The following is a 22,800-nucleotide window of genomic DNA, read 5'->3' on the forward strand; positions in this document are numbered from 1 at the left end:
ATCTTGAACAGAGACGTGACAAAGACCGATTCAATGCATAGTGCCGACTGATAGCTTGATGGCATTTTTTCAGCATCACTTTAATCCTTTAAAAAAAAAGGAAAAAAAATCTAATCACAAAAAGTTGGAAGCAGCAGTTCCTGCCAGCGTTTGATTTGAGAGAGTGTCCAGGAAAACGCGGGCCGGAGCATGAGAGAGATGCGTCTCCATCAGAGCATAAAAGCACCTAAGTATTGGTCAGTGACTGTGTAGACTGCTGTTTCCAACTCGACACACAAGAAGTTTTTTTGGGGAGAGAATCTGAGGGGTTAGAAATTCAACTGCACCAGCCAGGCAAAGACAGATGACCAATCAGAGGTTTACATCTAAGTAGACCCCCCCGGTCCATATAAACCCATCCTCTACTGTTGTCTGTGTCAGCGTCCTGCTCTGCGAGCACTTGTCAGACAGGCAGAGCAGTGGACAGCCAAAACGGCAGTAGTTAGGACCCCCTGGGGTGAGGTAGTGACCCTAGGCAGGTGCTGTGGTGTAACCCTCTCAATCTGCCTGTGTTCTACCAAAAAATCTCCCCCTCCCCCTCTGCTTCTTATTGCCCTGTCATTACTTAGGGGAGGTTTAGAGAGGAGGGGGTTAATGCCCAACTAATGATGGAGCATAAGAACAGCCGACCGCCGCCGACGCCTTCGCTTCTTTCTTCAGTCTATCCATCCTTCCTTCAATTCACTCTAAATGAACCCCTTCAACACTGCTGCACCTGTCTTTCTATCCAGATGAACATCAGTCCCCCCACCACACACACACACACACTTACTTTACTGATTGATTTTAGGTTGTCTTTGTCCAATTTTGCTGTGCAACCCCCTTTTAAAAAAAAAATTTAAAAAATTCTATTTTCAAGAACCAACCAGGACCAACTGGTGGCTCTTTTCTAGCCTGTTTGAGAACCGTACTTTGAACCGCTCCGAACGTTCCAGCAACACCTGATTTGTACCGCCCAATGCCCAATGAAATGAATGACTCTTGTGATTCGGTTTCAGCTACTCACATGCACAGCTAATTAGTCTCTATCTTCTTTTTACCCTCCTGTTTCCTGCCCTGTTCAGGACGTAGGTGCGAACACAAGAAACACACTTCATGAAAGGGTGCAGCTCCAACCTGAACCGGTTTGGTAAACAGAACCAAGGTTTGTAAAGTTTTGAATGGCACCGGTTCAATTTGGTGGTGAAGGGCTTGGTTGTACCTGCGCTTATTTCCAACCCCCCTTTTAAATTTAAATCCAACAAATGAATCAGAAAAGCCTGTGTGACCTTGACGATGCGACATCCAGTGCTGACTTGAACTCGTGACCTCAGATACGACGGACAGGTTTCCTAAAGAGGCGGGCCAAAACTCATGGATGCTCATGTTTTTCGCTGACTATTAGCTTTTCTAATAATTCTCCATCGAATGAACCTTCACTGAATCTGATATTTTAACGCCGGCAGCGATTAAATTTCTTGTGTCACCTCAATGCTCATACCGCCAATTCTCTTCCACAAATCCCAGCTCCAGGCCTATCTAAACACCTCTGTTGCTATCTTACAAAGAGCCGAGCATCATGGGAAATGAGACCACTTCAGTGTCTCTGATAAGGACAGACGCAGGACAATGGTTCAGCGGAGGTGTGTGATAAGTCTGTTTTTTCAACGGGAAGCTGTTTGATCTTCGTCCTTTTTTGTTCTTATGACACAAGCTTTGGCACACACTGCTGTTCCCAGGGGTTTCATTAGAGACACACAGACACACACGCAGACACACACACACACGTCATTAAGTGCGAACAAACACACCGTATTAATTGCTTCCCATTCACACTCATCAAAATATCAAAATGTATTAATAAGACAAACAGAGGTGGTTTATAGGAGGAAAAAAAAAAAAAGCCGCACAAATCCCCTCTGCTCTACGATAACCCAGAACTCACACACCCACGCTCTGAAGAAACTAAAAATAAATTAGGTTAGTGGAACAGTTCTATGTGAGCTACACAGAACCTACGAAAGGACTGAAAACAAGGAGGTCTAGGAGAAAGTAGGTGGGGGCATCTAATTGAGGCATTTCGGAGGATGGAGGGAGGGCCTGTACAGTCTGATGTGAGAGAATAAAGACCCATAATTGCATAATTATAGCAGTGGATACCTGACACACCGAAGGCAGACGTCAAATGAGTTCCACATAATTTAACCAAACAGAGGCAAGACCAGGCCACCGAAGGGTCCACTAGGAAATCTACTCCGTCTCCTCTTCCTAGTCTTTGTCTGTCCTCTCTGCTGGGTTACACGTTTCAGGGTGGGGTCAGATGCTTCACGCCAGTTCTGGACTTTTCTACTGAAGGCGGCGGCGGCAGCAGCAGCATTCTTGGCTTTTCTTTAGTCTGACTTCTGCCATTTTGACTTTTGAACTCCTCTGTTCTGTAGCTGCTATCTACAAATACAGAACTTATATTTCTACAAAGGTGACCTTTGCCAAAAGTTATGTAAAAAAAATGACTTTACTTCTTTGCTCCATGACTGAAGCTGGGCTTTCCCTTGGTCCACGTTACATCTTGTCCACCGGCGAAGCAACAGACAAAAGATCCCATCACTTACTCGGTGGTAAAACTGAACTATAATCCAAAAACACACACTGGTTTTATCAAGTAGTAAATTACAACCAGAAACTAGAAAGCATGGATGACTATGACCCAGACTTTTACTTCCCAACTGCTCAAAAATAGATCTCCTTGATCCAGAACATGATCCTTCCTGTCATCGGGAGCTTAAAATCCTACATTTAAAGCACAAGTGCTGAATTCCATCAAATATGTCCAAATTTTACTTGGACCAACCAAAGTGATCCAGAATACAAAGCGTAATGCCTTCTTTTATCTATTTTATAGTGACTGTGGGAGCTGGATTCGTTGGTGTCATGTCCAGAGAGCGATGGCCACTAAGTAGATCCTGCTTATGGGTTAGAAAATGAATACACAACAGTTAACCACCTGTTCCTGGTCGTTCTATGCATCTTTCAAAAACTGTCCGTCAGTTGTTGAGACGCCTGCTAACACACTAACAAATAAACAGCTTCCTCCGTGGAGCTGTTTACATGTTGAAGTCTTTCATCAATCAATAACTTTACAATAACATATTTCTGGACTGGTTTTTTCTCTCTCTTCTTTTTCTTTTTTTCTCAAATGTATCTGAAGAAATCTCATTTGGCTTTGGAGAATTGCAACATCTATTGAAGACGTGAAGGTTAAACGATCGATAACAATGAACAGATGAAGCGAGGTTAGCTGAAGCTCCAGTCTGAACGCGGTTGCGCTCACTCATCTAGTTTTGCGTGTTGACAATTAACGTGATCTGCACAGAATGACAAAACATGCTTAGTTTAGTTTCTCAAATGAACTCTTTTTCTCGAGTAGGCATCAAGAGAAAAAATAAGATGCAATGTGACCAATGAAAGTGTTCTGTACAAGCAACAATAAATGTATTTGCACAAAAAAAAGTAAAAAAAGACCAAAAAAAAGTTCAGCTGATTGAAAAATAGTTTCAGCTTTGTTTTTGATGAAAATGCAATCCAAGATGACTCCTGTACCAGTGGAATCCACCTGCCACACACACACACACACACACACACACACACACACAAAAGAGACCTTGCTCGTTTTTGTGCTTCTGCAGTCAACATTTCCAAGTCTTAAAGGAGAATAAAACCTAAAATCGATCTACTTCACAAGCATGCATGCACCCTCACACACTTAATCTCCCTCCCTCCCTCTCTCTCTCTCTCACACACACACACACACACACACACACAGTGAACAGAACTCAAACGGCTCCACTTTGTACCTCCTCCGCTTAATCAAAGCTTCTCAATTCAACACGTTGACCTTTTGTTCAAAACAGGATTATCACCTTCTCTGGTCTTCATTCACCCTCACTCTCTCTCTCTCCCCCTCCCATCCCTCGTCTTGCCCCTCAGCCTGTTTCCAGGGGCGACCTGCGTGACGAGGGTAATTGCAATAATTTGTTAAATGCCATGGCAACGGTGGTTAGATGGGAGGAGTTAAAAAAGAAACGAAATTTGGGTGGTTCAAGAAAAAAAGCGAATCTCCCTTTTTTTTGCCGGAGGATGGTGGGGCGAGAGGAAGAAACGATGACGGTGTGTGTGTGTGTGTGTGTGTGTGTGTGTGTGAGTGAGAGAGAGAGAGAGAGAGAGAGAGAGAGAGAGAGAGAGAGAGAGAGAGTGTGTGGGAGCGAGAGAGGAGTGAATAAGTGTTTGCATATTCTCAGGGTGCTGGTTTATTAATAATGGTGGGGGTGAGGGAGGGTGGAAGGTAAATTCACTAATGATTAATGTCTCTGTGGTCCTAGTTTAGTATGCCCCCCCAACACACACACACACACACACACACACACACACACACACACACACACACACACACACACACACACACACACACACACACACAGAGGTGCAGAGCTTTCACTCTATCTGGCCGGACAAACAGCTCTATTTGAACTCTCCCTCAGCCTGAAAGGAATCCTTAATTACACAATATTACCCCTCTTCATTGCCCCGCTGTGTGTGCTGTGTCCACTGCTGTTCAGCCTGCAGAGGTGTGTGTGTGTGTGTGCATGTGTGTTGCTGTGCGAGGTATAAGTATTCAGTGGTAGCAGCTGTTTCACACATCGTGACAAAAGGGTTGAGAGGGACTCGCTCCCCACACATTCAGCACAATAATTGATTTCTGTTCAGCACTGTGGGAGAGTAACCCCCACATACACACACACACTTTTACAGACAGTGCATTCCAATCACTCAAAACCAAAGAGCTAGAAGCTACCAGTGACCAGAGAGCCAGGCCTCGACAAAGACAACGCTGGCATCCACTTTAATTCACTCTCGGGCTGCTTGACAAGCACTTACTTCACTGACAACTTGCCCCTCTACACACTTGCATCGTTCCCTCTGCAGTTTGTTTTCTAATATTGATATTAATTATATCAGGATTCAGTAAACGCGATGTGTATCAATGGGGGGGGGGGGGGGCAATCTGCTAACATTAGGGCTGGGATAATCAAATACCTCAATATTGAGACAGTGTTGCAGGGAGGACTATCAGAACCTGCCCAAAACAGTAACTGAGATTTTTGGAGACACAATTCTTTTGTATTTGTGACATCTTTTTTCCCTTTTTTTTTTGGGGGGGGGGGGGGGGGTGATCGGGGCATGAAAACCAGTTTCTGAGTGTTTCAACACCTGGGACAACAATGCAGGTACACAAGGTGGTTTCATGCATGCAAGTCAGTGATGGGTAGGAAGGGTGATTTCAGTGTTCTAACGGACTCAGGAAGAGGGGTTTGATGTTTATGGATTGTTCCATTTAACACCGGGGGGGGGGGGGGAGGTGCGCCCAAGTTGATCCCGATGATGTTGTATATGCCGAGATGAAGATGACTATCCCACTGGCCAAGAACAACATCCCCTTCTATTTCACTGATGCAACCAACATGCAGTGATGGATGTGTTCCAAGACTTCTGTGTTATTTTCGTTCGTTGCGTGTCTGTCAAGCCGAGAGTGGTCTTGTATTATTGAGACAAATCTGCTGGTTGTTTATCACCAAATACATCAGATGGATTGTATTTCTACTTTCTGCTGATTCTCCATTAACCGGGTTTCACCGCTTTCACGCTGTCATTTAAATAAATGGACCGAGTGCTTGTTAAACTTGCTATGGTTAGTAAGAATTGCCATTTAAGTATTTTCATGGATCATGCGCCTACAAATCTGTCTGGTGCTCTTTTCTTTTTGCAAGCGTAATGTGCTCTTTGGTTGAAAATGTCAGAGCAGTGCCCCGCTGGGGTTTTCTTTTATCTTTTTTTTTCTCCTTCCCTCCTTCCTTTTTTTGATAGCATCTCTAACCATTACTGCATCCTCTATTGTGTTAATACAGCCAATCAGTCTTCATAGACACTTTCTCCAGGGTCAATTTTCACTTACTACTATTTCATTACATCCTGCTTAGTTTGTTTGAATCCATTAAGGATGTTTGAGAAGGGGTTTTTCTTGGTCACTGTAAGCCCCCCCCCCCAAAAAAATTTGCTACCTCAAGTAGCAGACGAGAGTAAAAGGGGAAGAGCTTGTGAGGTGTGATGTGCTTGTCTATCAGGTTACTGCACTGACATTGAATAAAAAAAACAACTCAAATCCATTTCGTGGCCCTGCAGGCGGCCGGGAATTAAACACGTGACTATTTGAATTTTTTTCAGTGGGTGTCTGTGTGCTTTTATCAGAAGAATCAGCATTTTTATTCAAATGTAATCACATTAATCCCATGTGTACTGGGCACACTCAACATACTCACAGAGTAGTATTTCTTGATGTGGCGGCGGATGTCGAGCAGCAGTTTGTTGCTGATGTTGACGGCATAGTCGAGCGGGCGGCTCCCACAGGGGATGTGACAGCATCGCATCAGGCTGGGCTCCAACTTCTGGCCCTGAAAAATGATATGAATCACGTGAGGCGCAAACTCTGGCTGCATTTACATCCACGGCAATATTCCAAAATAGGCAGGTGAAGACAACATTGTTAATCAGGTCCTTATCTAATGAAGACGTGAAATATTCCGATCTAAGTTCTATCATTGAAGAGCCTTGTAGACATGTATACCCTTCACTGCTTTATGAAGTCTTACTGGAGTTCTTGCAGCATTTTGCAACAAGCAAGGCAATCAAACTGCTTTACGGCACACGGTCCAGCTTCTAGTTCGTGTTGCAAACTCGCATCTAGGAGCAATTTTATGTATTATGAACAAGAAATCACTAAATGTATCAGCTGCAATGTGACAGAAATGGTGTCAGGGCAAATTCTGCGAGTAAACGCCAACGTACGAAAATAATGTATGAGGTCGTGTTCAGTCGGTAATTTGAATTTGCTCTGTGTGACTTTACCAAATAACAGGCATTGACCAACAAAAACAGCTCTCACAAATTGCACTGCCAAAAAAAGACAAACCAACAACTAGATATTCATTTCAACTCCTAAATGTTGGGGTTTAATTAATGCGACTCGTTTTCTAAGAACGCCTGTTTCCTTTCCATCAGTTTGTCAGAGCTAATGGGTCTTAATACAATACCCATGAGCCTCTGCATTAGTTTGTTTACTTTGTCTTTGTTCTGTCTGGTGTAACACCGGTGCTCTGGCAACCTACCGGCGACTGTCAATCAAAAAGACACTGACACAGAGCTCCAGCTGGTTGAGACACAAAGGAGCACTCCATTTACTGATAAAGTAAAGAGGTTTTATATTCGACTGCAAACAGGGTTGATTAATGTCATTTCAGCTTGATATTTGGAAGGTGAACATTACAAAGTGCTGCTGGAATGTTTGAGGGTGAACCCGGAAGTTAGCGCGGCTGTGGGTTCCCTCTGCGAAAAGTCCATGAGATTTTCTCATTGGATTTAACAGAAAATACCCCCCCCCCCCCCCCCGCAAACAGATGTGATTTTTAAAGCGTGGATGTGATCGTTGTCAGTACGAAGCTGACATTATATCATGAGTAAACTACGACGTCTGCGTCACCATGGCAACTAGCCTCGTGCTTCTTCTGTTGTCAATCCCAAACCTTTAACATCCGCTGTCTCCTTCTGCCGCTAACTGGATAACGACCGCCATTTTTGTTTTAAAGACTTGAGATCACTTTTAAATCCATGCGTCGAATTTAATGACATTTTTCATGTTGTGGAACACGACATGAAAACATCAAGCTTGAATGGGGTGTGTATTCAGGCATTTAACAGAAAAACAGACTGAAAGATGAGGGAACCGCACATTCATTGACGCCAACGTCTGTCCCGCACTACGCATCCGTAGCCATAGAGGAAACAGGACACGCCCCCCCCCCCGCAGCCCTGAACTGCTGAAGCAGGTCCTCACAGACAGGATACCAACTTCGAACTTAGATTCATTTCTTGACATGTTTCATTTCCTGTAGTTTTCCTCAGAAGAGTCCCATGATGCAGCTGTGACGTGTCCTGTCAGATGATTCACGAGTTCTACCTGAGGTGTAGTCAAAGTGCTGTTCTCAAAGTTCCAAGTCTGTTCATTAGAATAGTTAAACACATGCATAAGCAAACTTTTTTTTTTCTCTTAAGAACACACAAACACAGCATTGTGACATCCGTTGCTCACAAAGAACAGACCAGACGGTGCAGAAATAAGATCAATGAGTCAATACAGACTGTTGATTTCTTCTTGTTGGGGGCCTGAATGAAAACTAATTTAGTTCAGTGAAGGACCCACAGACGTCAATGTGTATTGAATAATTCTTACCTCTCATAAAGACTTTGATGTGTTCATGCAATGGGGGAAAAAAAGGAGCCACATTACATCAAAATCACACTTTTAAACCCTCAAAGTCACTTAAATGTCACATCGACCGGCACAAAAAGCAGGGAAGTCAAAGGCACACGAGTATTTTGTTTTTCCCACACTGCAAAACACAATATTCTCTGAAAGCTACTCAATCCCTTCCTCACGTTGTGTTACAAGAATTAACCCTTTCCTCCTCTTCCTGTGCTGTTTCATGTTTCTCCATTTTAGCCTTCACGAAAGCAGCCTCCCTCCCTCTCTTCTCAACATCCTCCTCCTTCTCTGCGACTCTTTTATCTCCCTTGTTTCATTCCAAACTTCATTTCCATTACGGACAACTCCCTCCCGCACTAAATTACACACCGCCTGGATGCCAAGTAGTTACTGACTGATGTATTAAAATGAACCATGAAACACCCAAAGTTTTGTCTGCCATCTTTACCCCCACAGGTTACCAACCCCTCTTAAACTTCTGCCATCTACTGTTTTCACGTCTCTGTGGCGTTTTACAAATTTGTTACCACCTGCGCTTTATCTTTTCATGCACCCCCCCCCCCTCGCCGTCAAACAACTTTCCTCCTCTTTCTGTCCTCCATCATCCATCACCACCACCTTCGCCTCCTCCTACTACCATCCCTGGCTGGGTGTCAGCACTGGAGTCAAGGCCCATCTGTCCTCCCCTCTCACTGAGCTGTTAGACCATGTTCACCACCCTAATTAACTTGCTGCCTTATCTGCTTTCTCTGCGTGTGCAATAGTGGAAAAAAACAACATCAGTAATCCGACAGGTTTCGTCCAAAAATGTCAAAGTGCTTGATTCTTTGCTTTGGCAACTTTAATTCAAGTTCTAATACGAGAGGGCAGGAATGTCACAATACCAGAAATACGGAATTTGTAGCCAAAAGAAAACCTACGAAAAGCTAAAGTGAAAAGCAGCTGCATTTGCTGCTTCCGTTCTGGGTGTTTTTGTGTTTCCATCAACGTGATGGACTCTTTTTTTTTTTAAAGTATTGGATTAGAAAAATGTTGAGGGAAACTAACTCTCTCAAGTTAGTAATGTGTGTATTTTATTCTCTAATTTATTCAGTCGGATAGTTGGCACCGAGGCCTGATTGCTATGTTTCGTTCCCTCACGTACCCCCCCCCCCCATGCTGTGTGAATGACACAAAACATCTATCCGTCTCAAAAAAAAAGTTGGTACCACTCAACACAAACTCTCCCTTGATAAAAGATCTATAAACGGTTGTTAAGTGTGCTATTAATTGTTTTTAATGGAAAAAACTTCATGAGCCATTAATTACCAGTTGTAAAAGATTTATAACCTCAATTCCCATACATCAATGCAGAGTCACTATTTGGCAAGATGAAGGTACGACAAGATACAACTGCATTTTTATCCAACAAGGACAACAATTATAATGGATGAAGAACAATGCAGAAGAAGTAAATAATGAAATGAGGTTATAAAATATGTACAACTGTTAATTAATGGTTTATGAAGTGCTTACAATGCAACTAATAATGGACTTATTTATTAATCCTTTACAAGGCGAGTTATTGAAACGTGGTACCCCAGTTTTTTTCCCCCCTCTTTCTCTCAGCTGTTTTTTTTTTTTTTTTGGCCCATTTATCATAGATGAAATGTTCGAAGTATCAGCTCTGACATTTTCAACATCAACGTCGCGCCCCTCAGCGATCTAGACTGTCAGGATGATAGACAATCATAACAAAAACCTCAGTCCGTTACAGAAAATATTTGGTTAATGCAAGTGAATACGTGTCTTCTTGCTTTCCCATATGTGCATCCTCTGTGTCTGTAGTGACTGATACCATCCTTTTATGGAGCGTGTGTTTTCTACTCCTTTTCTAATTTAATGTTCGCTCCGCTGGTAGTGTGTGTTTGTGTGTGTGTGTGTGTGTGGGGGGGTGTCAGTTTAATTAGTCTCTTTTAGACATGAAAAAGCTGTGTGCCCTGCTCTTCATTACAAGTTGGTGACACACACACACAGACACACACAACCTTGGCCTGACAAATGGAAGGAGAGCAGCGTGTGTGTGTGTGTGTGTGTGTGTGTGTGTGTGCGTGTGTGTGTGTGTGTGTCCACAGAGCGGCAGGGGTTAAGGAAAGGCTTTTCAAGTTGTGGAGTTCGAACTATGCCAATGAAAACAGAGTCCGTATTGGATCCAGGCAGCAATCTAAAAATACAGACAGAGACACAATATAGAGGGTGACTGAAGCACGAATCCATCGCAGGAAGTTTGACTAAAATACTCTTGTGTCACCGCAGTCGCTCTCCTCATCTTCTCGACCATCCATGGCACAAGTAAAACACACCATTTATGATGAAACTTGTCTCTTTATCTAGTTGGTTCTTTATTTATTTCCCATTTATGACCTCATGGCTTATTTCTGTACTGCAGCCTGAGCGACTGCTGGTTCGGTTTTAATATATTTCAAAATGCAACTCTCTGATCCAGAGAGGATTTTAATAGTGTGGAGCTTTCAGGCACATGATCGTCCGAGGACGTCCTGGGATGATGTAAACTCTGGTGTTAGACTGTACATCGGTTTTTTTCCCAATCCTCTTGCAGAGACTTTTACTCACATCAACGAATTAATCTGAATTTTTCATTGTTAGATGATGACGCAAATGTACTTGAGACATGAGAGTGAGAGTTCTGGATAGTTTTCTTAAAGAACTTTTGACATGAAATCTGCAATCCTGAATAATAATGTTCATCTCTGACAATGGCCTCATAGGTCTTTATTGGTTTGCAACATGCTTTGGTGCTTGCAATACATTGGCTTTTACTTTGTGGCGCTATTGTCACGTATTGTGTTGGAAGGTTCTATTTAGACGATACTTGGCTACTTTGTAGGTTGATTTTTGATCATTTCCATGGTAACAAAGCATACGTTCAGTTTCTTTATCTGAACCATTTTATTATGCTTCATTTTATTAGAGGTAATTAATTTGTTTTTGTTGTGTTTTTATAGATTTAAATTTGTGTTTTCTGGCCCTGACTTCTGTCTATTTTCAGTTCTTGCACGATGTTTGCATCTCTTGATAATGCAACAAGTGAATTCTCCAGAATGTTCAGCCAGATAAACACACACACACACGCGTATGGTAAAAGTACTCACTGCTCCTTCAAACACGCTGTCGTAGATGTTGTCTGTGCCACACTGAGGGCAGGTGAACGTAAACCTCTCGCAATCTTTGTAGCGCTCCTCATCAGTTAGCTGGACCGGAGCTCCCAGCATCCCGTCTGCCTCCTCCTCTCTCTGGTACTGCTGCTGAGACCGGAACTGACTGGGGTCCAGGCCTGGGATGGACAACAGGGACATTAATGGAAACCACTTTCATGAGAAGTGGAAGGTGATGGTGTTTGGCTTGGAGCCAGTGACATGAGCAGCAGCACTTACTTTCTTGTTATGTGTTTATAAGACTTTTAATGTGAAAACTGATCTTTAAACACAAATTTCATGATAATTTCTAAAACCTGACTTCTTCCTGCATTCCTGAGCTCGTTCAAGCGGTTAGGAAAGTATTAGCTCACCCAGCCACGTGGCTATCAGCACGCTATCGATGCCCTCAATAGGGTCACAGATACGGGACACCACAGGGTGGACCTGATGGGCCAAGTAGTACTGGGTGTCCAGACTGAGACCCTCTTGCTTCTGGAGCTGCTCTAAAGCGTAGGCTCTCTGACTGGCTGCCAAGGTGGAGCCATCCTGGGGGAGAACGACAGACGGCGGCGTGAGCAGCAGCTTCGTATAAATCCAAACTTGGCTATTAGAATATTTCAGCATTTATAGACTGCAAAAACCTTGCAGATGATGTAAGAGACCGTGTCACCCGCTTTGACCCGGTGACCTCCTTGGGAGTTGATCCACAGGGCCACATGGACATGGGGGAGGCTCTTCTTATCTGGGTAGTCTTGGGGATCTTTAGTCAGAGCCTGGCGAGAAGATGGAGAAGGAGAAGGAGAAGGAGAGATAGAGCGATAGTTACTGTGACTTCTGCACTAATCCAGTGTGTCAGGGTTTGGTCAAAAACTACCACGTCCATTACCTTGTTAATCTCAAACTGGTTGAGTGGTATGGCTCCGCCCGCTACCTTCTCCCCCACCTCCACCAGGTGTTTCTGTATGTTCTCAACAATGATATCACGACTCTGGTCTGACAATATCTGACCGATCACGTAGCTGCCAGAGGAAATGAAAACAGCGGATTAAAGGGATATAACTATAAGATAGCTAACATGTTAGCGCGTTAACGATTAACATAGCTTTCAGACTTTTTGGTTCATTCACATACTTGCCACATTCCTTGGCCAGGTCACACCAGTCTCTGCGGACGATGTCCAAGCCTTTGAGCTCCTGCTTGACACTGTAGCGTCCTTCCCCATGTTGCTCCACCACCAAAGCTGCGTACTTCTTCTTCTTGAGCAGTAGAAGTGACTTGAACACACCGTCAATGTCAATTTCCAGGAGTTTGTACAGCTTGTTCACTTCTGCTTTGACCTGCCGATCGGGACACATACGTGCATTAGGGAAAATAGCCATCTACTGCTCTATAACCACTATTTGTTAACCATCTAGAAATAAAACCCACCTTATTGCCCAGTTTGAATACTTCCTCCAGAGACTTGCTGTTGGTGTTGATCATAATGGAGTCAGTATCTCCATAAATTACTTCCAGGTTCATCTGAGTCACACAGGAGTTTGAAGATGTCAGCTTCAACTTATTACAGAAAATATAATTTCTAATATATAAACTGCCTGAATTCCAAAGAAATAATCTGAACCAGCGTCACTATTCTAAATGTACCCAAATCAGTGAATTATTACTGAAGAAACTTAAAATTGTAGTTATATCGGTAATAGCTGGCTAATTCATCTGTAACCTCCGACCATCAATTGTCATTGATTCATTTGTTTCTGCATATCATCATCGATTCACAAATTTGCTTTTTACTTTAAAACTAAAATGGAATTTTTATTTGGGAAACTGATGAAATAAATATGATTCTCAACTCTCAAGGATCAGTTTTCATTCAGTTTCACACATACTGAGATCTGTAGTAGATTAAATGTCCGATAATAAATAAAAGATCAAAAAAATATATAAATTCTGCCATAATTCGCAAATGAGGTAAAACTTGAAAAAAAGGTTAAACCGTTTAGAAGTCACAGTCCAGCCCTAACCCAGATATACGAATATAGATTATCACTTGATTTTATGTTCTCATTTCTAGATTAGAGCTCCAACGGTGTGTTTATGACCCACCTTCTGGACCAAGTCTTTGGTGTGCATCAGAATCTAAATCAGAGAGCAGAAACACAAATATGAGAAGATACAAACAACAAAACGCACAACAAACTGGGTACGAAATAAATAAACATGCCAGTCAGGAACAATGACTAAATATTAGGTTTCTGTGTTATTTATAATGTATGTGTGTGTGTGTGTGTGTGTGTGTGTGAGCGTGCGCGTGAGTGAGTGCATTTGTGTGGACATGAGGGCAGAGCAGGTGACTTGCTTTTAAATGGGGGATAATTGGCTAAGAGGGCAATTATGAGAACATGCTGTGACAGGCGTCTTTTCAACCCACACGCATCCTAGCTGAGCCACACACACACACACACACACAAACACACACACACACACTAATGACTCGTAATGGCCTTTATCACCCACAGAGTGACTGACGGACAAATAAGAGAATTCTGTTAACACAGGTTGTCCACTTTGTGTGTGTGTGTGTGTGTGTGTGTGTGTGCGCGCATGAGATCTGAGAAGCAGAAGGATCCTAACAGGTGGGGGCCCAGAGGAGGGGATGGCAGAGTGGGGGCTCTGGGTCGTTAACCCGGGGGGTCGGAGGGACAGAACGCGGTGTGACCTGTCACCAGCAATCTGCTCCTCAATCAACCGCGGCTGCATATATATGCAGGCCGGCTCACACTGTGCTGCATGTTGGGACAAGGACGTGGCTATTTCAGAGTGAGAAAGGGGCGGGGCTGAGCGGAGGCAGGACAGGGGAGGGGGGCAGTGGGGGGTGTTCCACTCTCTGAAACCAGAGTGGGACTTAAGCATGTTTTATGGGCTGCTACATACCACTGTACAGAGGGGGGTGTTGGAGTCATTCACAGAACAGCCTCCTCCATAAAGGGCTGCAGTCAAGGTCAAGGTCTCTCACACACACACACACACACACAAAATTGTGGCACAGACAAAGCCACTTTCCTTTCCACTGCTCGTTTAACATGTTTTCACAGTTCACAGGTGTTCAGTATAAACCCGTCAGAGCAACTCTACTGCCAAGATTTGAGCAACAAATACAATTTCAAACCTTTTATAACTTTCATACATACATTACACACACACACATATATATATATACATATATATACACACATACATATATATATACACACATACATACACATACATATATATATACACACATACATATATATAAACATACATACATATATACACATACATACATACATATATACACACATATATATACACACACATATATACACACACACATATATACACACACACATATATACACACACACATATATATACACACATACATATACATACATATATACACATACATATATACATACATACATATATACATATATACATACATACATATATATACACATACATATACATATATACATACATACATATATACATACATACATATACACATACATATATACATACATACATATACACATACATATATACATACATACATACATACACATACATACATACATACATATACATACATACATATATACATACATATATACATACATATATATATATATACACACATGCATACATATAAAAAATCGCGACATATAGAAATAGATAGTTATAGAAGATAGCTGGAGAAAAAAAATCAACAAAAACCACACATTGTTGGCGTATAAAATAATGTTTGCCTTTGTCAAAACACTCAAAGTAAATTTTGAGGAGTTGCCAATTTAATGTCAAACATCCCAAATTTAGCTGTTCCTTTTAGTAAAATTCAATAATTAAAAAAATAAAAATTAAAGCAGCAGCCCATCAAGTGCAGAGTGAGCATCCAAACTGAGACCAACTGTTGGAATGAGATACATACACTTGGAGTGCCTGCCTCAGCTACCTTTGCCGGTAGCTGTGGCTTTTGGCCAGGAGCGGGTGTCATCAGGTGGTACACAACCTTCACTGAGTGTTTCGGCCCTCAACCACAACACTCTCTGGTTGGTGGGCCGGAGATTCTGGAGAATCATTCTCATGCATATTCAGTGATAACTAAACAAATAAACAATGTCTCTAAATACATACTTAATAACGTGCAATTCAGTCCAATGTGATTTAATTCCACACAATTTGATTATTTTGAGGTTTTATTTCTTCTTTTAGTAGCAAGAAGAAATTTTGACAGCTTGAGGGAGAGAGAGAGGAGAGAGAGAGGAGACAGAGAGAGGATGAAATGACAGCGCACTCCTAGTCTTATTAGGAGACTGTAGTTAAATAATTGGAGGATATGATGTTACATGAAGAGACTTGGTTGGGTTTCATGGTAAAAATTAGCTGTGCAGAGGAACATTTCAATGTTTTGATGGAGCTGCGAGAGGTGGTGACTGCGTGGCGTCTCTGGATGTGGGATGGCAGATTAGGGGCTATATTTCACCGCCCCCCGCCGTGTTATGCAGCAACCTCTTTATCTAGCTTGTAAAACTCGAACTGAATCCACACTTTAGCTTTATGTACGGTTTGGTGGAGTGACAGAACATCTAAGTCGACGTGCGGCACATGACCAGAGGTGGTGTAGCACCTTTAACTCAGGTACAAGTAGAAATACCCAGATAATCCATGGTGGTATATGTTAAAGCTACCAAAAGGAGACAAGTATTTGATGTTGAGTAGAGTAAACTATCCAGAAGTACACATTCTACAAGACATTTGTGTATTCCAGTGCTTACGAGCATCGAGTTCTCCAACAACTGACCTCTAAAGGCTTTCTTTAAACTCTGGTCTTGTCCTCTTCAGGTTAGCAGGTTTCAATTTTCGTCCAAGTACATCATTTTCATCAGGTTTCATGATGTGCTTTATGCTAAAACCTTTTTCTGCAACTTAACCGATGGGTTCAGGGAAACGTAATTGTTTGCTTCGATATATCGTGGAGCAATGATAAAATCCTCCAAAAATGCCAAAAGGCAGATAATGTACAGGTACTTTGATATTGCACTGAGCTACTTTTCACCACAGCTTACCACTACTTTATCGGTTACTGCACAAAGAATGGCTCTAGACTCTAGCAGGCAACACAAGTTGAATGTCACAAATATACAGTAGAGTAAATCTCAGGAATAAAACTTGTCTCTTGTGTCACTTAAAAACAGAGAGGAAGCCCCTTTTAGCACAGTTGAGGAGTGAAGAAATCCAGTTTTTGCTTCTTTTTTTGTTCTGTTTGTCCTGTTGGACTGTTGCAAAGGAAAATTATCGCCTGTTTTGATGAGCAATTCCCCACTTTGTCCATTTTGTGACATTTATTCCACCAAAAGTGTTAGCTTTAGTCTCTAAAAACCACTGGACTACTGGCTGTTTGCGGTGGAACTTATCTTCTTGGGGGTGGAGACCAGAATTTTAAAACAAACAAAAGAATTAACCTTTAACCCGACACGTCATGAGCAATCTGAGGTTGTGTTCAGAGAGTCGTCGTGGCCAAAAAAAAGCCAAAATAACACATCGTACATAGTAATACTTCTAGCAACTATTACATCGGACAAAGTGATGGTATGGTAATGGCAAAGGTGGAAGCATCACGAATGTGCTGTGATCTGCCGTTTGATAGGAGTCTGGAGCTGGCAGGTCTTCTGGTTCTAAAGATGGTCGCGTCAACTAACATTGTTCTGTAAAACTTTTTTCCGCTGGTAAAAAGAGCAAGAAGAACAAGGGCAGAAACAGAAGCAGAGGAATGGAATGACAGAAGGGAAGGCCCGACAGTGATGAATGGGGAGATGTGGGAACGGCAGAGACGGAGCGAAAGCAAAGTGCAGCGAGAGGCGGAGGCGAGCCAAGTGAGAATGCGTTGATGTAATTGATGTGCGGACTCATTTAGACAGCTTTTCCATATGCTGTCAGTTGCAGCAGGAGAGTCTGCTTTAAGGAATGAACCTAGTGTAAGACAAGTCGTTTGACCATGACACTGGAATTCGTGCAACTGGTGTTGTGTGTGTGTGTGTGTGTGTTCATCTTTAAACACATACCAACACACACATAGAAGATGGACCAATGCAAACACTTAGTCCCATCAGGAAAACAGTGCGTTCATCTTCCCTCTGGTGACTTACACAAGTTACCACCCTGCGTGCTCAACATACTGCTGCAAAGAACAGAAAAGGTTCCCTCAAACCGCCGGACTAAAAAAAACAAACAAACAAAAAACAAGTGCCGTTAGTCAATTTATCTTGGAGAACCTTAAAAAAAAATGCAGTTGTGTTAATTTTCTGTTATATTTTATCTTTATTGTTAAAAATGTGCAGCGCAATTGAGACCTAAGCACGCTGGGCGTCATGTCACCCAACCCTGTCTGAGATTAAGTTTGGTTAAATGGTGATGCCAAAGTTGCCAGGAACCCCAGGATAAAACGGTGCACCCGATTTTAGTTTAGTCATTTTTAAAACTGCGAAACGTCGACCGCGGTTTTCAGAACTGATGTTATTTTTACATGAATACGAAGTAAAACTCCATTGTGGGAATCTGCCTGTGTAAAATCAGGCTAAGCCTCATATATTGTACATATTAACAGCTTGCATTCCTTAAATGTCATGTCTTTAACAGTGCAGATGTGTTTACGCGTGTGCCGCTTGCGTAGCCATATTCCACCTTCTCACGCTAATTTGACGAGCGGTTCAGCCTTGTTGAGATATCTGCCTTTTCCCAGCTTCTGTTCTGATATTTGTGTCTCTCCCATTAGGAATGCGTGACCAATCCCCTGGTTTGGTTTGGTTTTTGTTTTTTGACTGGTTTCTTTTTAGACATTGGTCTTAACTGATCCGCGCAGCCAGGTGATGAATGGATAAAAGATTGCGCCGACTTGAGCCAAACTGAAGGAAACGTTACGTCACAGCACTTTGCAGAAGTTTGTCTTAAGTGGCTTAGAAGTATATTTTATCAACAGCGGTGAACTGAGCGTGCTTTACAGCTGTAATGAACTTTTCCTGGATTGAAAAATCTTTTTTTTTTATTTTTTAACAAGGATAAGAAGTGCAAGGGTATAATCTGGGGAAGGTTTTTTTTTCTTCAGTTGTAGCTCTTCAATTATTGAGGCACCAATGATGGGAAAGCCAATTAACAGCCATCGATGGCTTCTGTGCAGGAACCACAAGGACAAGGCACGTGAATATATATGCAGAAAAAGAAAGAAAAAAAGGGATTCCCTTGTGTGTGTATACAAAATTAAAAACAAACAAAAAACAACAAAAACACATACATACCTACTCCTTTCACAAAAATTATTTCACTTGCAACCAAGAATGCATGAACACACACAGACCACAAACCCACACACACCTGTCCTGGAAGATGCCATGACTGTGTAGTCATGTCTGCTGCTGGGCGGGTCAATCCAGGTCTGATTTAATACAACCGGCTGAGATCACAAACTGGCATTCGTCGTAAATAACTGGACAATGGCAACAACACTCAATTAAAAATAAGGCATGTTACTGCATTGTCTCCCAGACAGCGTTTGAAATGTGATACCTAACTAAGGGTCCTCTGGGGATGTGCCCCTCCCCCCCACGCGCGCACAGTTCAGTTTGTACTGGCTTGATGATTTTACTGGTTTAGTTTTTGGTTTGACTTTAAAAGAGAAGGAAAAGAAAATCACCAGTAAATGACAGCAAAGCTAGACGCTCAGCTGAAATTCATACATGACAAATAATATACTTGTCGCGTATTTTCATAGAAAAAGTCTTATCTGACCACAAACAACTGCTGATCAGATACTCACTGAACGTTGAGTTGATTGCTATGTACGGTTCAGTCTGTCATCCCTGACCCTCAGTGCGGTTTTTTTCCCTTGCGCTAGAAATAAAAGGCCCTGAAGCACCCAAAATGTGGCCTAACTTGCTGAAATATGGATAAATGGTTGAAAATGAAAATGGCTGATGCAAAAACATCTGTTCGGGTGCTTTTAGTTCCGTGTCTGACAGAATTAGCATTAGCAGTGTTTGTCGAGCCACTCACAGACGCCACAGATGAATCCACATTAGTGAGAAAGCCCTCATGCACATCATATTAGTTGTTTGTGATGGGGGGGGGGGGGGGGGGGGGGTTGGACACTTCAGGGGGGTACAAGAGTTAAAGTCTGGGACCGCTAATCTAAAACTACATGGTGTCGTTTATCCCCACAATTTAAGAAAGTCAACTGAGGGATTTATTTCATTCATCAACCAAATAAATTCCATTAGACACTCAGAATAGTTTCTAAATGAAAAAAATAAAAGCTATCACGGAGCTGAACATATATATTACCTACTTGCTAAGTCAGTAAAAACCATTTCCTAATTATCGTCTCGTTTACAACTGCATCAGCGAGCCTGACAAAGGCACCAGATGTCAGATCAATCCATTATCAATCCCAATCCCTGCCAGTCTCACATGGCCTCATTAGTAGGTGTTACTGAAGTCGCAGTTTGGATTCTGAAATCTTGTCCCGCCCGCTGTCGGACCTGACTGACGAGCTAATGTCGCCAAAATAGCAGCGCTGCTCCCATGTGACTATTTGTTAAGTCCACTTCTATCAGGAGTAAAGCCGGCTCTTTAAGGGGACAAGAGGCCCATGGAAACACGCATCCCTCATTTCCCCGGACACAAGCATGCATGTATGTGAAGACACACTCACACCAGCGAAGGCAGGCTTATGTATTCTTACATCTAATTCGGGGAAAATGTAAAAACGACCCCTTTGATTCCGAGACAGCAGCAGCAGCTACTGAGACCCTGAATGAAAGAAATGGGGGCAGCAATATTCACCCCCACAAGATCACAGCACGGATGACCGATGCACACACGGATGAGACATGATAGCGTGGCTCAGGTATTCCTGTGTCTAATTCGGGGAAATGATTTGTGATTCCTGAGACAAGAGGTCTGATACAAAACCTGAATGAGGGACACCAGGGGCAACAATATTTACTTAGACTTGATTACAACCACACGCACCCTGACACACATACGCACCGAGGTTTAACCTCAACCAAACTTTGACCTCTCCACACCCTCGGCTCTGTTACCCAAGCTCGCTTCTATCCTTCCCTCTGCATGCCATCCAATAATGTCAACTTCAAGCTCCTGTCAGGCTGTTTTTAAACACAAGGACAGAGACTCAATTACAGCAGAATGGCTTTTAGGAGTCATCCTCCATCCTGAGACACACACACCTGCTAATGGTTGTCAGATTTGCTGGCAAAAGGGTAAAAGGTCAAACCAATCTGCGTTCCGCGACAATCAGTGGCTTCCACCGGGCTGTGTTGTTAACATCACTTGATTAGGAGGATATACACACACAAACACACAGTTTACACTCAAGAGGCAAGAGAAGAGTTGAATGCTTTTTGTTTGTTTCCTTAAAAAACTCTGTCACCAAAAACCGAATCAACCGGAAAGACAAGAGCTCCTCACGAACATTTAAAGAAGCTGCGTTTGTTGTGCCCTTGAGTGTTCACACTCAATCTGAAACGACAAGCAACATTAACACCGCGATGAAAAATTAACACCAGCAACCTGCCAAGTTTGCCTTGCAATTATTCTCCAATCTAATGGGCCGTGTGTAGAAAAGCAACCTTTGTCCAAGTTTAACCTCTCCAAATAAGTACATTTTCATGTTAGAAACTGGTTTATTTAAATTGCACTTCTGAAAGTCAGCCACCCAGATAATGCAATAGAGATTGATTTAATCTGGCATGTATATACTTCAATCAGCACCAAACCAGCCAAGGCATCCCGCGCATGTTCCGTAGGTCCCGTTTCTGTATTCAGATTAACAGTGCGCAATCTAGGGGTTATTATGGTGGTGCTAGGGCGAAAACAACATTTTTGAATAGACGAGGAAAATATAGACTACTGTACATTTGCCAGTTTTGGTTTAATAGTCTTTGAATTGAAGTCTGCCATTAGGAAATGTCGTTTGCTAATTTGGTGTGTGATGCAAAAGGTCAACTGGGAAACTGATTGGAACCAGCACAAAGGGGCTTACCGCCACCTACCGATCCGAAGTTGGGCATATTTCAGTCAGATCAATTAAGCCCTGGTTCTTGTGTACTATGACAACAGCAGTAGTCAAGTTAATTGGCTTAATCAAGCTTAAACTATAGCATGTAAACCCGGAGCATGTTCAAACTACCAAATGGAGTCAGGGATCCAGCAGCTAGTAAGCGCTGGACGAAAAAATTCCTCCTGGTGTGACAAATGCATTTATCAGCCCATTATAACCACATGCGTGTAAATTGTCAGTGTTTCATATATCTGTTTCTCTGCACCCAACTGTTTCTCTGGCAAACATACAAAAGAACCCAAAATAACGTTGAGGGGCTGAGCGGGACATCAATCTTTGGTGGACCCTCGGCTGTGTAATCCTAAACCTTCACCTTCCTCTTAATACCCATCATCCCCCCCTTAATACCCACACATACCAGGACAGAGTAGGGCCACAACAAATGGTCCCCCGACAAAGGGCAGAGTTCAGCCAGTAGCGCACACACACACACACACACACACACACACACACACACACACACACACACACACACACACACACACGGGTGGGCGTTAACACAAATACGCACTAACACATATGCAGACAGATACAAGACGTCCTCAAGACACTGATGCGGTGAGGAGGGGGGCTAACTGGGGGATTTCCCCTCTTAACTTGGCAAATTTGATCAGAAGACGGATCAGAGGAGCTACAGCCAAGGGTCTGTCAACTCTTGTGAAAGTTTCCCCCCAACCCATCGGCTGAGACATCACTGTGGCCTTAGGCCTGACCCGTCCTGCTTTTTTTTTTTTGGGGGGGGGGGGGGTGTTCACTCTCAATTTAAAATGAGAGTGAGAGAAAGATGAGAGCTAAGCCAATCAATAAATACAGAGAGCACATGCACATTCGTCAGGAGACTCATCCAAGCAGATGAAGGGAACTCGCTGAGGGGAGGGCCGCGGGATTTACGCTGCAGACAGAGATGCGGTTGGTGTATGTGTTACAATTATAAAAATAAAAAGCCTCCTAAATCATGACATGAAAGTAGAGTGCAAATGTGACGATTAAAATGGGGCGGGGGTGCAAACGGCAATACCCACAAATACACTAGAAACC

General features: G+C 42.7%; 1 protein-coding gene across 2 annotated transcripts in view; it reads right to left on the reverse strand.

Annotated features, from left to right (window-relative positions):
• Positions 1–22,800, reverse strand: part of pola1 (polymerase (DNA directed), alpha 1) — a 54,450-nt gene that overhangs the window by 18,205 nt on the left and 13,445 nt on the right. For both annotated transcript variants that reach the window (XM_086192000.1, XM_086192002.1), the window contains 8 exons: positions 13,690–13,722; positions 13,015–13,107; positions 12,718–12,923; positions 12,473–12,605; positions 12,228–12,359; positions 11,958–12,132; positions 11,542–11,723; positions 6,390–6,521 (listed from right to left, as the gene is read on the reverse strand). In XM_086192000.1, the coding sequence (XP_086048126.1) occupies positions 6,390–6,521; positions 11,542–11,723; positions 11,958–12,132; positions 12,228–12,359; positions 12,473–12,605; positions 12,718–12,923; positions 13,015–13,107; positions 13,690–13,722 (1,086 nt within the window). The remainder of the gene's footprint in view (positions 1–6,389; positions 6,522–11,541; positions 11,724–11,957; positions 12,133–12,227; positions 12,360–12,472; positions 12,606–12,717; positions 12,924–13,014; positions 13,108–13,689; positions 13,723–22,800) is intronic.

This window comes from Aulostomus chinensis, chromosome 21 (assembly GCF_037954235.1).
Source record: "Aulostomus chinensis isolate RoL2024-O1b breed Wild chromosome 21, RoL_Achi_v1.0, whole genome shotgun sequence".
Classification (NCBI taxonomy): domain Eukaryota; kingdom Metazoa; phylum Chordata; class Actinopteri; order Syngnathiformes; family Aulostomidae; genus Aulostomus; species Aulostomus chinensis.